Source organism: Chanos chanos, chromosome 10 (assembly GCF_902362185.1).
Source record: "Chanos chanos chromosome 10, fChaCha1.1, whole genome shotgun sequence".
NCBI lineage: Eukaryota > Metazoa > Chordata > Actinopteri > Gonorynchiformes > Chanidae > Chanos > Chanos chanos.
This window is the reverse complement of record NC_044504.1, coordinates 15,429,320-15,446,800: the sequence shown is the minus strand read 5'-3', so window position 1 is coordinate 15,446,800 and position 17,481 is coordinate 15,429,320. Positions and strand designations below refer to the sequence as shown.

At 41.1% G+C, this 17,481-nt stretch overlaps 1 protein-coding gene across 1 annotated transcript; it reads right to left on the bottom strand.

The window, feature by feature from the left end:
• Positions 1-796: 796 nt before the first annotated feature.
• Positions 797-8,489, bottom strand: entpd5a (ectonucleoside triphosphate diphosphohydrolase 5a). Its single transcript, XM_030786882.1, has 13 exons — positions 8,216-8,489; positions 7,345-7,424; positions 6,584-6,727; positions 5,979-6,054; positions 5,206-5,241; positions 4,615-4,703; positions 4,442-4,521; positions 4,236-4,297; positions 3,957-4,058; positions 2,761-2,904; positions 2,399-2,455; positions 1,202-1,317; positions 797-880 (listed from the first exon to the last, which is right to left on the bottom strand). Exons 1-13 carry the CDS (start codon positions 8,487-8,489, stop codon positions 797-799), a joined length of 1,344 nt encoding a protein of 447 aa, XP_030642742.1.
• Positions 8,490-17,481: the final 8,992 nt, after the last annotated feature.

The window sequence follows — 17,481 nt, the reverse complement described above, 5'->3', positions numbered from 1 at the left end:
ATTATCCCCACACCTTTTCTCTCTGTTCTGTCTGTGGTCTATTCTTGCCCCTCTGACATCCTCCCAACATGACTAATAAAAAATATATACAACTCTGTCGTGAAAGACTAAAAAATTGTAGCTACATCAGCTACATTTAAAGTGTTATGTGCTGAAATAAGGGGCTAAGTAGACTGATTAAAACATGTTTTCTATTTATGCAGGTATATCAGGAAAAAGATGTACCTGTCTAATTACTTACAGCAGGTATCATGTACATCACATTATCTACATGATGATCTGGAAGCAGGGGCTACAATTTTTTTTGCCCTTAAAGTGTCCCTACACTACACTGTAAAATAACCCGTAACCACAGTACAAGCCTAAGATGTTGAAAACTCTGAAAGTTAAATTTGAAAAACTATGAATGGCCTCATTAATATCTAACTATACACCACAAACCCAAAGGCTGTCAAGTGACACAGAAGGCGACTCAAGGCAAAAGTGGACAGAAAGAAAATGTAAATATTCACGCTACAAAAATAAAACTCAAAGTCATTTTGGGCCAAAAATACAGTAGAAATAGCAGGCTAACCTCAGTATCATTAAAAAAATATAGTGATTTGTTTGTGATGAGTTGTTAGGATGTTTGTACGCGTGTGAGAGTAGAAGAGTTGGCATGACGCTGCAGTGCAGGGCTTGGATAGACTGGTCTAGGGGTTATGGAGCTGCTCGGTTGGAGGAGGTGCAATGTGAAGGATTCCCTGTTCTGGCCCTATGAACCCCCCCCCCCCCCCCCCATGCTGGTCCACGGGCTTTAGTGGATGTTCAGGTTTTGGAAGTGATCGAAAGTAGCGCCCAAGGCCCAGCTCGTCTCAACGTTGTTCACCTTCTTCGTGAGCTGTAGGAGAGGAAAAAAGGAAATGAGAGGATCTGTAATGCGTAGCTGCTGACCTAGAGCTGCTCGTTAGGAGGATGCAGCCCACAGTGCCAGAAATAAACGACCATACTTAAGCTTCAGGACTTTTCTTTTTCCAGTTGTGGCACATCCTTGCGCTATAGACCAATCTCACGTTTCAAAGCACGGTTTTCCGAAATGGAAATGTTTGTTTACTTGATACATCGATACCAGTTGCCAGTCAAATGAGATGAGACATAAGCCTTTGTTGTTTTTATGCTTTTATGATATCATTTCAGATATTTTACTATGGGAAAGGCTGACCTGTAGCATAGTGCTGTCCTTAAAGCCAAATCCCTCTTTCAGGAGACAGGTGATATATGTCATGTCCATGCAGAGGAAAGGGCTGATGGGACGGTATTTGGTCATCTTGTTGCACACTGCAAAGAAAAAAAATATGGTGAGCATAACACAAACATCAGCTAAGTAAGCACCAGTAGCTGTCTGAATAGAGTTCATTTCGTTGTTTAGATTTACCCCTATGAACAGAGTCAACACTTTGTCTTTGCAGAACTGGAATTAGTAACTACAAAAAAACAAACGAACAAAAAAAAAAAAAAACAATGCTGTATTGAATGAAGCCACAGTTAGCCTGGGCATGGGAGGAATTGCGTAACAGTCTGCAGCAGAAGCATGAGCCGATGTATTGTAGAATCCCACTTTACCACATCATTGAGAGACAGTGATCTTTTGCAGTGTTTTGTTTTTTGTTTAGCTGACTGGGCAGAGTAGGTGTGAGAGGAATTGTTCTATGCCTCAGTGTCTGCACATGTTGGCAGTTCCTGCCAAGCCACAGAGGTCCAACAGTGCCAAGTGTTCTCACTATGGGTGTGACACTATGTCTCAGCCTCTCATCCCCCCCCCCCCCAAACTTGCTCTCAGGTGCCCTCCCTCAAGACTCCCTAGCCAAAGATGAGGGGGTGTCCCACCAGCCAAATTGTGGCTCATCGAGACCGCACTTGAGTGTTCTCACTATGCATAGAAAAAGACCTGCGTAAGACTTAAGCTCGTCCCTGCAAGTGATAAATCTGATTCAACACCAGCTTTTACTGTTTGACACACCACAGCAAAATGTGCCAACGGTCATAAATCGATCTCACGGTTTCTTATGCACTGACCTGCCAAAAGCAGTATGTGGATATGATCACGTGCACTCGTGCATTGCGCACAGGCTGATATTACGTCTCTCTGTCACATTCAGAGCATATGGAAAGTGCCAAGACAGAGAGCTAGAGAGGTGCAAAAGCAGTTTGGCTCACACGAGGTCAGGTATTTGTGTGGGAGAAGAACAGGGTGTGTTTTTGTGGTCGCGAAGTTGTCATTTTGTGAAGCCAGTGTGATTGTCGGGAGTCTCAAATGCAAATAAGCAAGGAGAGTTTATGTTTGTGCAATGTGTGCGGGAAGACTTTGACCTGCATGTACTCTGCAGAGTAGAAAAACATCCCTTGTCTGTCTGCTTACCTTCCTTAGCCCTCTTCTTGAAATCTCTGACCTCTACGACGCCACCTCGGCTACCATCTAGAGAAGAAAAACAAAGTCAGCTTTCATCCCATCCACAACAGTTCTCATACCACAGCAAGCAATTATAAAACAAAAAAAAACTGCTTCTTGTTACTGTCAGTTTCAAAAAGATAGTGTACATTTGTGGGCCATCATATAAATATACAAAACAAATTTTTTTTGTAATTTTTTGAAATATAAATGCTGTTTTAATGTTAGCGTTGTTAAGATGAGAGAGTTGTGTTTCAAATCTTATGACACTCTGTTGCATAATTATCTTTAAGAGTTTGGTAAATGAGAAAGAAAATGTCAGCTTATCTCACCAATGAGGCCAGACTCCACAGCTCTGTCATAATAGTAGGAGAAGGCGTAGAAAATGCTGCTTCCCTTCACCTCGTAAGGCTGGTGTATAATCCCTTTTATCACTCGCATTACCTCATGGTAACACAGCTTATAACCAGCATAACCTGTTAAGAGATAAAGACACTAAAACCTTAACGCCCCAATATAAATATTTCATACCAGTAATGGTTTGATTTACAGAAAAACAATGTATGTCTTTGTATGTTTTCTGGTGTCTTAAAGTGAAATGTGAACTAATCAGAAAATCAAGCCTTTGCAACATTTGCTGTTTTTTTTTTCTACTGCAGTTATATCTTTGTTGATGGTATTCAACATTTCTCCAAGATATATCCAGGGGAAAAAAGCACACCAGATTTCAACTCAACATGAGGCTAAAAAGGGGTCTTAATGGTCTTGCTGAAAATGCTCAGCGTTCTTGGATCCCTGCATGCAGTGTCATTTGATTGTGGAGTGCACCCCTCTGTAAAACCCTGCCCTGTTACATAGTTTCACCACAAACTCTTCAGGGAGAGGTTTCCCTCAGAAAAGCCACAAAATGGGCAACTTTTGCATTGTCTTGAGGGAACCTAGATGGTTGGTTGGGTCTACAAGCAGAAACCATGCGCTGACATGAGCACCACTTACTGGAGCCCCTCTTGGTTGGCTATTTTTGACCACATAATTGAGAGTGGTCAAGTGCAAGCTGGTAGCAACGTGAAGAAAGTGAAAAATACCAAGTGTGTGACTAACCCAGTATCTTTTGGCTACAAGACTGTGGTTAGGGAGTGTTGTGTCATTTGAAGAGTCAACTTACAATCTTCTCTTCTCTTAAATACAAACTTGGCAGGATGATTATTACTGAACCGTCCCCTGTCAAGCCTAAAATCACACTAAACATCGAAGGTCCTGAGACTTGCTTGGTTCCACAATGCTTTTCAGTGACTGAACCTCATCTCAGCTCAAACAACATCAAATTAATGTCTCCTTTAAGTTTCTGAAGCTGCATTATCAGTCATTTAAACAGATCACAGAGTAGTATCATGATTTATCTCCTCCTAACTCCTTTTTATCTCCTTTTAACGCTTTAAAATTTGTACCATGAGAAGTGCCACAGTCTTAACTCTGAAGTCATTCACCTCTCTTGCTTGAAAAAGGACAGTCTTTTTTGTGAACTTACCATCTGGGATACCACTGACTTTGTAAGTGATCCCACCAAAGGTCCAGTCTTCTCTGAACTTCTTGGGTAGGCAGGAGCTGGTGAAAACCTTCCAGTCAAGACCTAGGAGAAAGAGGACATTTTTTACCCTGTTCCAAACTCATTACATGAAATCTTCTTGTATAATAAAGAATTCGACAGAACGCATTGATTTCTGTGACCATATTTTGAGTAATACTCAATATTAAACTCTAATGGAGTTGCCATATGTGTTAATTTGTCATAATGAATGTTTCTTACCATCAGCACCAAGTGCCCCGAGGGTAGCCAGTCGAGCTGCTATGAGTCCATTTCCAAGGTAACTACACAGGATGAGAATGTTAAAAAACCATGAATGTATATCTGTGATGGGAGACAGACATTCTTGCTGTACGTACTGCACATGATATGTGATGCATGTGTTGTGTGCAGAGCATGGGTTGTGTGACCACAATTCAGTATTTTACCTGTGGGTGTAGAGCTCATATGTGTTGTTGAACATGTTGAATCTAGCAATATAGTTTGGTGGAGCGTTCAGCACAGTTTTCTGGGAGCACAGAGAGAGCAGAATCAAATTCGTTAAAATAAAATTGCAATCCTCATTCATTTTTTTTTTTTGCAATCTGATCTTACATCATACCTTAGATTTTGGAAGGAAAGTGATCTGAGTAGATCCTCCACCCAAGTCCAAAATGCCAACCGTTCTCCTGCTCTTGGCATACAAGTGTCCTGTAACGCAATAAACACAGTCAGTCAAACGTGTAACATGGACCTATAAAAACAGTTAATTAAACATTGTCAGGGATGGTAATACCATCGCGAACCTAACTTCAGTGAAGATTAGCAACAAACCACTGAAAATAAAACCCTTTTACTTTGCTCTTTACCAGCTGAGAGCACAGACCCGTATTTGCTGGATACCTGCTGAGCTAGAACGTGTATGAATAACTGATGTCAGAGAAGAAAACAAGTATTTTGATTGGGAGTTGTGTAGATAAATTCTGTGTTTATTTACAGCGGCCTGGCTCGTAGTCAGGCCCATGTGAGTGGCTCTAGTGCAGAGTTGCTCTGAGCAGATGGTGAGTGTTGAGTGTTGAGTCATGGTAAGGCAGATAGGGAGTGGAGACTGTGGTCTTTCATAGCCCACAGGCTGCTGTGTGCAGTGCAAACCACTGGAACTACCCCCAGCTACCACTAACACCACCTTACTGAAACATGAGCAATACTTTACCTGTCAAAAAGTTCACTGTTACCCATGCCAAGACGCCTGCAAGAGAGACAGGGAGAAACCATAAGCTGTTTGTCATACACATACGATACAGAACCTTCTGTTTACTTAAGATGCTGTTGTTTATATAGTGTGGTTGGTGTTGTATTAAGGATGGTTCACCCAATCATACTTAAATTATCACCACTTGACTGTTAGTATCCTTTGTGGATTTTTGCAATGTTAGACAACAATTCTTTAATAACCCTCCTTCTGCACATTGCTATTTCCTCTCTCTGAAGGTTCATTTGCTGTTGCTGCTGCTGCCAGCACAGAAAGGCAGAAGTGCCCAGGTTTGTTCCTCTAAGTTCTGATCCCACAAAATGCTCAAACACTCATCCGAATGGTGAGCCAATGAAGAATGGCCTTGATTATTAGACTTGTCTGAGAGGTAGCATTACACAGTAGCCTCATAAAATCCCAGGGCCAATGACTTACACATCTGACTAGCCATAAATGTGTTTCAAACTAATTGAAACATGTGGAAGATTATTTTATATGGGTGTGGGAGGGCTTCCAGACAAGGTTAATTAAGAATCCCATTTAAAACTTTATGGATAAGGTCAATATTGCTTAAACCTACACATTAAACTTCAATGTCAGGTGTGGCAAAGATCTGAAATCAAGGGAACAGCTGTTGGTTACTGACAGAAGACTAGCTTGTATGTTGGGTTTGTATTTAAATTCATAAATGGGTAAATATGAGAAGAATTCTGTTTATGGCAAAACTGATATACCTTCATTTCTGCCATCCATGATGGAGACGCTGTTGTTCGGCACAAAAAAAGGCGACTCATTAAATACGTCTTTAACCTGAAAGGTACACGGCAAAAAATGACAGACTTTAGAATAAGAAAGTAAGTCTTGTTCAATGTCTATAGTTACGCCACTCAAGTGGTTTATGACTCAATTTATTACATGCTACTGGCTGTTCAAGACTCTGGGCTAAAAAGCAAAGCTGGTTGTCAGACTTCATCACAACCCATTTTTTTTCATCTGGTGTAGAGGAGAGGACACTAAATCAATCTTGGGCAAATTAGTCTGAAAGTGGGGGAGTTAGAAAACCACAACTGTGGCTGGTGTGGCAATGAAAAATACAATAATTCAAAAGCCAGTTGGGCCTCTTCTGGTTGATCCAGACAGACTCTGGACAAAAGTTGCCTCTTCCACAGTGTGATGCATTCTCTCCCTCTCTCTCTCTCTCTCTCTCTCTCTTTCCTTCTCACACAAAGTGGTTAGCATGACCCTGCCTTTGATGGAACATTTGGTTTCTCCGCCAAACTGTCTGAGGTGAGGCTGGAGGAGAAAAAAACGAATGGATGTGAAAGAGCGGAAGCCTCACCTCCCTCAGAAGGGCTTGGGCTTTCTCTTCAGGCAGCAATCGGAGTCCAGCTGTGGCTTTCAAGACCACTGGGGTCCTCTTCCAGTCTTCTTTGGGAACTGTTTTCTTCGCCACTTTCAAAAGCTGCCGGATGGTGTCACCACCCTTTACAAAAATAGGTTAAAGCATTTGTGAATTAACAGTTTTCTAGACATAAGCGGGACCATTGATATTACAATATCACTGACTAATAAAGGCGCATTACCAACTTTTGAGGTATATCATTGACTCATAATAATGCCTTAAAACAAAAACCACAAAATACATTCCCACCAGTGTGGAGCGACCAGTAAGTGCAATACCATGATGAAATCCAGCAGAGCAAAGATTTTTGACTCTCTGCCCACATTCCTGAGCCACATATTTGAGGGCAGTGAGCACTAACCCAACAGTAGCAGCACTGGCATAAGGCAAATCAGCTTTGGTTATTACATGGTCAGAGTCAAATTGGAAAAGTATATATACTTTCTTGAAAATAACTGTGTGGTCATGCACCGAAAAGATGTATTTGTGGATGGGCTGGAGTCCACACATCACAGTGCTGACTTACAATCATTACGAGATCATTCTTTAGAGAACATGTCATATTATGTTCAACTTTTGTCTGATCTTTGAAACAAGATATAAGTGGGGGAAAAATTCAGGGCCATCACAATATATGACAAATATGAGCCCAGTAACCCAGTGAAACCAATAATGAAGAGGGAAAACTGTTGACTTACCACTTCAGGCATATCTGCATACGCTGACAGGCCAGGTTTCACCGCATGATACATCTCATTGTCAAGCACCGGCAACTCAACTGTGGGACAAAGCAGGAGATAGAGATAGGAAAAAGTGTGAGAGACCATGTGTGCGTGTGTGTGTGTGTGTGTGCGCGCGTGCACATAAAAAAATTAACAACTACATTATCAAAATTGTAATAGATGGTACAAATTACACAAAATGATGGACAAGCTGAACTCCAGCCCTTGAAATGATATTGTGCTGGCACTCAGACATTTCATTATTGTTCATCAACCTCAAATGGAGACCACCAGGCTTTTTCCAGACAGTCAAATGAGCAGTTTTAATGTACCCTGGCTTAAAAAACAGCTGACATTATTAGTGGTGATGCTATGTCTGCAGACATGCTCCCTCAATGAAAATGATCAATCTTATAATCCCTGCAAAATACTGTACCATTGAAATTTCACAAGATTGCATTTTCCTTTCTATGAGTCACTACAGTTCCAACTGCGCATGTTCAAGTGTTGGACCTCTGTTTTTGCTCTCTCTCTCTCTCTCTCTCTCTCTCACTTTTCCCTTCTCTTCCCACTCTCAGATTTCTGTTTGTCTTAGCACTGCTCAGTGAATGACCCTGTAGCAAACACAGACACTGCAAGGAGACAGCGTAGCGCTAAGAAAGCCACAGGCTCCACTGAAGGCTGATTTGACTGTTTGGAGGGTGTAGAGGCATCTCTAAAGAAGGACTCATATTTTTCATTTTTAACACAATGGCGTGGATGTGTTAGTCAGTGGCGGAGAAAAAAGAGGGAAAAGCGAAATGCAATGTACAGACAACAGACAATATGTGCAAAAGAGACTACTCACCTGGGTCCTTCTGGATGAACTTGTAGATGTGGATGCGGGTACCAGTGCTTCCAGCATCAAACATGACGCCGTAGAATGTTCGGCTGAAGTTAGCTGGGTGAGGGGGGATCTCGACCTCAACCTCGGGTGGCAGCTGATTGTCCATATTGACATGCTGATTATAGTCGAGATGGTGGTTGTAGTCGCGGGGATGGTAGTATGTTGCCTCCGCAAGGAAGTAGCCGGCTAAAAGCCACATGGATACCATGGATAGGAGCAACATCTGCTGAGGCATGGTTTCTTTTTCACACACCAACACAAGACCGCTGCTGATTTCACTGGTGGTTTTTATAAAAAGCGACTTTTTTTTTTAAGAGAAAAATGTGTTTCTTGTGTGCGTGCCTCGTCTCGGGAAGAGAAGTCTGAATGCAGATGAAGAAAAAAGGTTTGCAGATGAGCTGATGGAGAAAGAGAGAGAAAGAGCAAAAAAGGCAGAGAAAAAATGTGAGACAGACCAGGAGAGAACAGACGCACTGAGGACTGGCTGGTCATCTGTTTACTGTATATAAAGACATAAGGGCCTGGTAGGGGGCCACACCGAGTGAAGACATCCACCAATCCAGTTTCTCTCCATCATCTCAAGACCTCTGAACAGCCATCCCCATGCCACTTCTGCCCCCTCCCTCCCCCCAAAATGGATATTGGATAGGCTACCTGCTAAGCTGCAGCAGTACGTTTTTTTTTTCCCCTTCCACCAACACACATACACACATGTGTACACACACACACACACACACACACACACGCGCGCACACACATGTGGCTTAACTGAAGCTAAAAGTCTTTTTAAAACAAGAGTGAGTATATTGAGACATCAAAACAGGTTGGACTGGTGAACGCATAAGCATAGGGCTTAAAATACATTTTATGGGTGTACTTGATTAAAACTTGCAGGCTTTACTTGCTTCCTCACTTCTCTTCCCTTACATGCATCTCAACCTACACATGTAATTACTTAAATTCAGTGTTCTTCCAAAAATGGTAGGAATTATAAATTGTTTAAAAAAAAAATAGATGTTTTTTTAATTGGGGGCTCAAGTTGCACCACGCTTAGCAACAGCTAATTGAGAAGCTGCTAATTGGGCTGTTACAGAAGGTATTCATCTCATGGCAGCAGAAAGTGAGTTTTTCCTCTCCTCTTTGTTCAAGAAAAGCGTGTTTAGAGTTGTAGACATTATCTAATTTATTATGAGATTTTGCGGTGAGGGTATAAATGGCGTTTGGAGAAGAGAAAAGGCACGAGCAGAGTAACTGGGAATAGACAGTAAATGGGAGTAATTGTGGAACAGAAGGTTTTTGATCCCAATTCAGCTACATGTGTTCAAATTATTACTACAGCTTTAGCTAAAGCACTGCTGTTCCACACAATTTAAAGTGCAAGACATTTTGGTTTTAACCTCCAGTGCAAACTCTTGTTCAATGTTACTGAGGAATGACTCACCAAGGCGTTTTTTTTTCACTTGTACACCATTGTGCATGCCCTCAAAAACAGATGGACATAGTCCCACAACTAGTAGAAATGGTGAAAAGTATGTGACCAGTCATCAAACTCCCACTCATCTTTGTGAAGGAAAGATTTTCAACTGGGCAAAGAAAATTTCAAAGGCATGTTTTAAGAGAAAGCACGAGAGGCACGAATAGTTGTGGTCTCCATTTTAGGTGGGTGTATTTGTGGTCTCTCTTTTTTAGGTGGGTGTTTTGCCTCGCACAGCTGTTTGGACTGTGAGTTAATTCCTCAATAGCTCTCCCTTCATTCACTTTCATGGTGTACAGAATCGTGTAAGACGAGCGCGCCTTAGAGAAAGCTACAACAGCGCTGCCGTCAGAAGCATGCACACAATGAGACCTCATCTGAACTGAGTGTTAGGGTTACAGTGGGGTTTTCTCCACCCTGCTTAAGTGAAATTCCCCAAGCCGAGCTTTTAGCCACACAATAAGGAGAGGGCCGGCTAAACGAACCATTTTGTGTCATTGTGAAGAATAGAAGGGGCCTGCCCGAGCAGTTGTGTCATCAGGATCAGAACGTTTTTTTTCTGACTACAAATGAAGGCGGTTGACCACACACGCTGGTTAAGAGCGGCTCCTGCTGACGCCTATGTGAGCAGGAATGAGAGACGGAGGGTCCCGGAACACGATTATGGGAGCTTCAAGGGAAAAGGAGGTCCAAATAGAGGGCAGAGGGAAGGGGAGAAGGGTGGAGTTTGGCACCATCTGCTCCCCCCTCATGCCATTCCAATCCCAGGACACTCGGCTAAGCAGCGCTGCTCTTCCAACACTGTAATTTTGAACTAAAAATATTAAGCTTTCTTTCCTCTTTTCTTTTTTTTTCCCAGCCCTGTGGTAATCTGTATTGGTCTTGTCTCCCTGGCCAAGCATGCATGTGCTGGACCTCTCATTGACTTCTGACAATTTAGAAGGATACTCCTGGCAATAACGTGACAACAACACAATACCCTGTCTATGAGCTAATTTAACAGCTGGCTAGCACTAAAGTGTCATAAAATTTACTCACTCTGTTGCAAAAAAAACCATAATATCCTGTCTGTTGTGTATTTCCATACCTTTCCTTCCAGAACATTCTGTAGTCAGCACTGGCTTTAAGATGTGTCTAAACAGAGATGCTTGACTAAATCAGTACTGCAAGCCCCATCTGAAGTAATTTCTCTCATTTTTTCCCAAAAACAGCCTTGCAGAGAAGTATACTTTATAATTATGTTTACACACAACTGCAGACAATTACTGACAGAGCATTTCATTCATCCATTGGATCTCACAATACATCATAAACTCTGTTTACAGCTTGAGACAAAGCAATTACAGCACAGTATCTCCCTATGCTGCAACGAAAACATGAGAGTTATGACCTGACAACTTTAACACTATATATACTTCACACAATGAAACATGTCAGATCCAAGTGAAATAATGAAACTTTTGCAGCATTCATTGACTGACAGTAAAAATATCCCGAATATCATTTATTCAATCATAGAGAAAGATAAGCATTCAAAAGCTTTATAAATTCAGCAATGTGGTATTTTTCAACATTTGAATCTTTAAACATGGCTAATGCTTCAAGTAACTTGAAGTTGCATTTCAGTATATGATTTCAGCCAGAGAGAAGCTCAAATTAGTTTAAGGGTGTCTCCCTTTACTTCAAAATTCAGAAAATATACAACACTCACTCATCAGTGCCATACCTTGACCAAGCCGATACAAAGTTTACTGGGAAGCTATAAAACATGAGGTGAACCTTTTGCTTTGTAATCTCATTCCCTGCTAAGGTAGCACCTACCATAAATATACAGCAAAGTTTACCCCAGGAATCCCATGTTTGTGGGTGTCCTGACCAAAAAAAAACTCTGATTGAAAAGCCCAGGAACCAGTAATTACATTTCTGATGGTAATGACAGCTTCAAAAATGCTTGAGGTTATTTCTATAAGGGAAGGGGGAGGGGCACCCCTCCCCCTCTCTCTCCTTCTTGCTTTAAACTTAGTCTTGAAGTGGTATAGACGATGCAAGGGCAGACAGGGAAAGTTTACAGTAACAAACCCTGAAATTTTGTGATGTGCCCTTTTGCTTGTGCTGCTTGTGGAATGTTTCTTGGGCATCCTCCAATGTCATCAAAAATCTTAAAGATCAGTTTAAAGGCTGGCAAAGGATTTGAATACAGGCATGAAACATGAGGGTGGTGCTGCTGGATGGATTCTAAGTTATGTTCTGTGCTAAGTTTACATTGTTTTTCAAATGGCTTTGCTTCTCGGAATCAGCTGCAATTTGTTTAACTTTTGTGGTTCGTCCACATATTATGTAATCCATGCTTATAGCTGAATTTTGCTTTATGACATTTTTTGCTTGTAGGCTGCCTGAGGCTCTCTTCAATATACCTTACACTGTGCATTTATATTTGAGAGTAAGAGTTCATTTAACTGCTTTTAAGATTATTAGTAAATCTAAGGGTCAAAGACTGGATCTTCTAGTAGATTTGTTTAAGATTCACAAAGAGGCATATCAGCTTGTTGTGCTGTATTTTCAAACAGTAAGCTAAATTATTTTTGTCCCTAATCAGCAGATACTGTATCATTTTTCATTGCCCTGCAGATAACAAAAGAATAAAGATGCTTATTGTCTTACAGACCTGCTTTCACAGAAATGATTGCTCTTTTCCGTCCAAGAGCTATAAATTCCTAGTTAGGCAAATGAGTATTAAGAAAAACAAATGAATTAAGTGATTGATTACTTTTTTAAAAAGATGGAAAAGCAATGCGTTTTTTGGGCTGTATTTATGGGTCTACACACCTAACTAATGTCTAACTGATGAACTAACATCAACTGGGACAGTGACTCGACAAAGCAACAATCTTTTCTGAAATCCAGACCCTAGGCGAAAAGTGACCAGTTATACCGTTTTGTCAATCAGTTTCCTCGGTAACGGCTGCGGCCTCACAGTGATCACAGTTATCACAGTTTAAAAAATATAAATGATGAAGATAGGTAGTAAACAAAAATGCTATGGCAAGCACCATAATAATATACTGCACCTGACTGTTACTGGCTAACCTGGTGTAGGTCGCAACCTATACGAGCATTACTCACATAGAATATCCCGACAGAGAATGTAGTTAAATTAAAATGGAAAGTGCCAATAAAGGCAGTTTGCTGAATTTATGACTGGGACCATTCTTAATGCCAGTGAAGAATAGTTCAGTGCCTCAGGGAGCTTTTTGCTTTCTGGAAAAGAAACAATTCGAAAGAAGCCTGATTAGCTGATACATTGTCATGTGCACGTGTGGCATACACATGAAACCAAAAGGTCCCCTTAATGGATGAAATGACTGATCCACATGTCCTCGCCTCCCCTCAGATTACTGAACTAGACGAGAAATTAAAAAGCAACGAAGCAAAAATTCCGAAGGAGAAGGATTATTCAATGCAGAATTATCGCGAGTATCACTTGTTTGGTTTATTTTAGCTAACTGAGGGACTGTTCCGCACAAGCTGCCTGGTGTGCAACTGAGGCAATTATTTGACACAGTCGCATCCCCCAAAATTTGGAATCAAAAGCACTGCATGAACACTCTTCAATTACTCGCAGGGCAGACACACACACATTCATACCTAGGGGCAATTCAGCGTCTCCAATTTGCCTAACCCGCATGTCTTTAGACGGAAACCGGAGGAAAGCCACGCAGACAACATACAAACTCCACACAGAAAAGACCCTGGCAGCCCGGCCGGGAAGTGAACCCGCGACCTTCTTGCTGTGAGGCGACAGCGCTACCCACTGCGCCGCCCGTCTCGCCACTTCAAAGGTGGTTAACAAATGGGAACTGAAAAAGGCTGCATTATGAAGAGCACATACAGTTACACAGTAACATACACCTGCTGGGACTGCATACTTATGCCGGAAAATCACTGCAGGATTTGACCCCATTTTAGCCCCGAAATTCGAAATTGGAGGAAGAATCTCAGTTTTGAGGTTTGATCTGAATCTATCCTCCTCAATCCCCACAGAATATTTTACAGCTAGGGTGCCACTGACAGGTCTGCGACTGCATCGGGAGATTTAAGATTCAGTCTGTAACCCTCCCACACTTTGTGATATGTGGATGGCATTAATAATGTAACTGCAATATAAACAATAATAATTTTTTTCTTTCCTGCTTACAGGGCACATGTACATAAAGGGGGCATCCACTTGCTCCAGTTTCAAGAGTACGACCAATGCTGGCAAATCAGTCCATTTTAGAGTTGAGAAAACAACATAAAAGGACATCTGATTTTGAAAGAAACTACACTGTCAAGTCCAGAAACCCAAGAATCAGAAATCACTTATAGTATTAGTCGTTCTCTCAGACACCAAACTGGAATAAAGTGTCCATGCTGATTTTCACCCAAAAATGAGACCAAGACCATTGGGCAACACATCCCAGGCTATAAACAAATTGGCGCAGTGACAACATGGTTGTGGGTTCAAACTGCAAACATGAAAGCTCACAGCCAACAATGTGACCCTGAGCAAGATGCTTAACCCCAAATACACAGATGACAATAATGATAAACTGCCTTAGAGAGCAGTGTCTGAATGATTTAAATGTAGTTATGAGCCAAGAAATGGAATATTGGTGGGGAAAGAAGGAAAACAGATGTAGGAGTAAAATATTTTAAGAATAGATTATTTGAAGAATAACTCCCCTTTAATGATGTAGATTAATCTAGCACTCAATTGTGATACATGGCATGCAATAGTTTGTATCATGGGGGCTCTCTGACCCACTTGTTGCTTACTCTGTTGTTTTCGTTTAATTTACTTGCATTTGTACCTGGCCTGAAAATGAACTTAGCGCTGGTACTCATACAACAAATAGCTCCTCAGTGGGTATTTGCTTGGTTTTGTTTTCTGCCTGTCTGAGAAGTCACTTTGGAAAAACCATCCACAAAATGAATAAAGGTAAATGAATAAATCCATATCTCTTCCATAGTCTAGCATGTCATATATGTAATATGTGCTGTTTTAAAATAAACAGAACGCTGATAAATACAGAGACACGCGTTCTTTTTTTTCCAGTGCTTCCCCTTTTAATTATGAATGTGCTTTCAGCGAGCAGTCAAAGCATAAAACTCTATAACAACCATCAAGTAATCCTTCCTGTGCTTTAAAAAGTCTATAATTGAAACCCTGTCAGTGTGCTTGGAAGGCACTGAACTGTTTTGATACCTATCAAGTTATCCATACTCCTCTTGGTTTATTTCAAGAGTTGCTGGCAAATTTCAAGTGTAACTTAAAATGTTGTTCTGATGTTGCTGTAAACTTTTTTATAAGCTTATTGCATAGATTTTTCATGTAATTCCAAATGGTAGCTAACCATTACACCACTTTGCAAGATCAGTGGTTCCTGTAAGGCATGTTTAATTTAAAGTTAGATGTGATTCTTTTGTCAGCAGCTGTTTTCCATCAAACATCCCTTGCTTCAAGCTGGTAAAAATGGGTTCCAGTATATGTGTGTGTATATGAAGGGTGTGGGGGTTGGGGGGGGGGGGGGGGGGAGGGGGGGGGGGTTCGGTTGGGCATGGCGACAGGCTTGGTCTGGACCAACATGAAACATGTCCATTTTAGACGCTCATGGTTATTTCACGTTTACCCATGTAACATTATTCTGGAAAATCCATTGTTGTGGTAGACTCTCAGGATGCAGTTTCAACATTACCCCCACATTCCCCTTTCCCCTTGGACTTACTGTGATGTGATAAAAAGCTGCCTCTTGAGAATTGACTTAGCTAATGGAAATCTTCAAAAGCCACCAGGGAAAACATGAGCCTCTGACTTATTAGCAGGCTCATGTGTGATTTAGAGCAATGGGAAGGTCAGTCAGTCAAACTGTTATTTCATCCAAGATTTTCCAGCTGTTGCCTTATGACCCTGCCACTTCCTTACAGCAATCACAAAATGTCAGTTAAGAAAGAGAGAAAAAAATTAATGAAAGCACACTAGCAGCAAAATTGATCTTTAGAGTGGACATGCATATGACTCAGCCTGACAGTATGTTGATAGCAGACAAGCAAAGACAGGACAAACTGCATCCATCTTGCCATGTAAAAAATGATATCAAAACTTACCAGTCATTGACTGTGGGTGTTCTTGTTTTAGCCTAACTGCTTTTGATGATTGAAAACATTTTCATTTCTCTATACAGTGAATTTTCATCTTCTCATAATCAATCATCATATGTTGTCATGTAAACTCAGGAAATTTCAGGATCCATCTAATCAGCGCTTACTGTAAGTTTCTTTGTATACATCTTAAACACTTGGTGCTATTCTTACATCATGAGTTGAGAAAAAACAGGCTCAGATGCAAGTTCATAAGAATTGGCACACTTACATGCACGGAAAACAGGATCCCTGAATAGAATTAATTACTGGTACTTTACAACTGAACATGCATGGCAAGCCCTGTTATCTGCATTACCACACCCGCAAGTCATTTCTCTGAAAATTAGTGATCTCTCCATTCCCATTATTGTGATTGCTTGTTTAAAAAAAAAGAATGAAATAAAATTAAATTTAACTTGGCTCTGTCTGCTAACTGTCTTTGGCAGACTGTTGCAGGTGGCTGAGTATGATTTGAAGATTAATCAACTGGACGAGAGGTTTTTAGGAAAAATGTAATGATATCTGGATAGTTGTGGCTGAGGAAGAACTCAGAAGCCTCAATGACTTCCAGACGAACAAGGCCCACATGGAAAAAAGAGCTTAGTAAAGCATAACTTGCAGAAGACTTTTTTAAAATACAACTGCAGAGAGTAATTGATTCACAAAATAATGAAAGTGGACTGATGGACAGTTGGAAATATGTGTTCAGATTTTATAGTATAGATTATTTTTCCACATTAGAAAGCAGTTGTTTACTGCAGTCCAAGACCATGGCAAGAATGGGAAACAAGTTCCTCTAGGAAAAGGTATGGGCTTCAAGATGAAAAAACTCTGTACCTTTCCATCTGTACCTGATGATCAAGATGAGGGGGAAAGAGAGAGAGAGAGAGAGAGAGAGAGATGAAGAAAAAAAAAAGGGGGGGGGGGGGGGGGGGGGGGGGGTTGGGTTGGCAACAGTAAATGCTGTTTTTTCCTCCAAACAGGTTCACACTGAGAAGGAAGCTGAGTAGAGAATCGCTGAGATGGAAGGGAGAGGTCATAATGAAGCCATTTTGTGAGTGTCCTCTCCCTCCATACCTCCATTTTCCCTCTGTCCAACAATAGGCTAATTTTACGCTTGAAACTGCACTGTTGCACAGCATGCAAAAATAAATAATCTTTGTAGAAAAACAAGGTTATTATCTTGACCGCGCCACGTTTTTCTTCCTGGAGATAGTATATATCAGTTAAGCTTATGATTACATCTCTAGCCGACAGGATCATTCTGCTAGCAGTGTGTGGGGGAGAGAATGTAAATCTGTGTGTGATGATCTGTGAACATTTTCTCATTGTTTTGGTTTTTCATAGTCAGACCTTCATTTAGTTCAATACATTTTCCAAACCATGTTCTCCAACCAACCTTCAATTTCACAGTCATTGATGTGGCATCAAAACCGTGATTGTCTTGCCAGAGACTTGCTGTCATAGAGTGTTCCCACAGTAAAATCCTTCACCTGCTTTTCCAGACTGAATGCTTGAGGTTAACGTAGATGCATTAGGTGACTCAGAGTAAATTGGGATGGAAACGAGTGTA

Bases quoted from the DNA above. Each gene is read 5' to 3' on its own strand.
- entpd5a (XM_030786882.1), bottom strand. From the start codon at position 8,489: ATGCCTCAGCAGATGTTGCTCCTATCCATGGTATCCATGTGGCTTTTA. The intron at 7,425-8,215 runs GTGAGTAGTCTC...TTTGTCCCACAG, and splicing joins GTTCATCCAGAAGGACCCAG to TTGAGTTGCCGGTGCTTGAC. The intron at 4,704-5,205 runs GTAAAGTATTGC...ATTGCGTTACAG, and splicing joins AACAGTGAACTTTTTGACAG to GACACTTGTATGCCAAGAGC.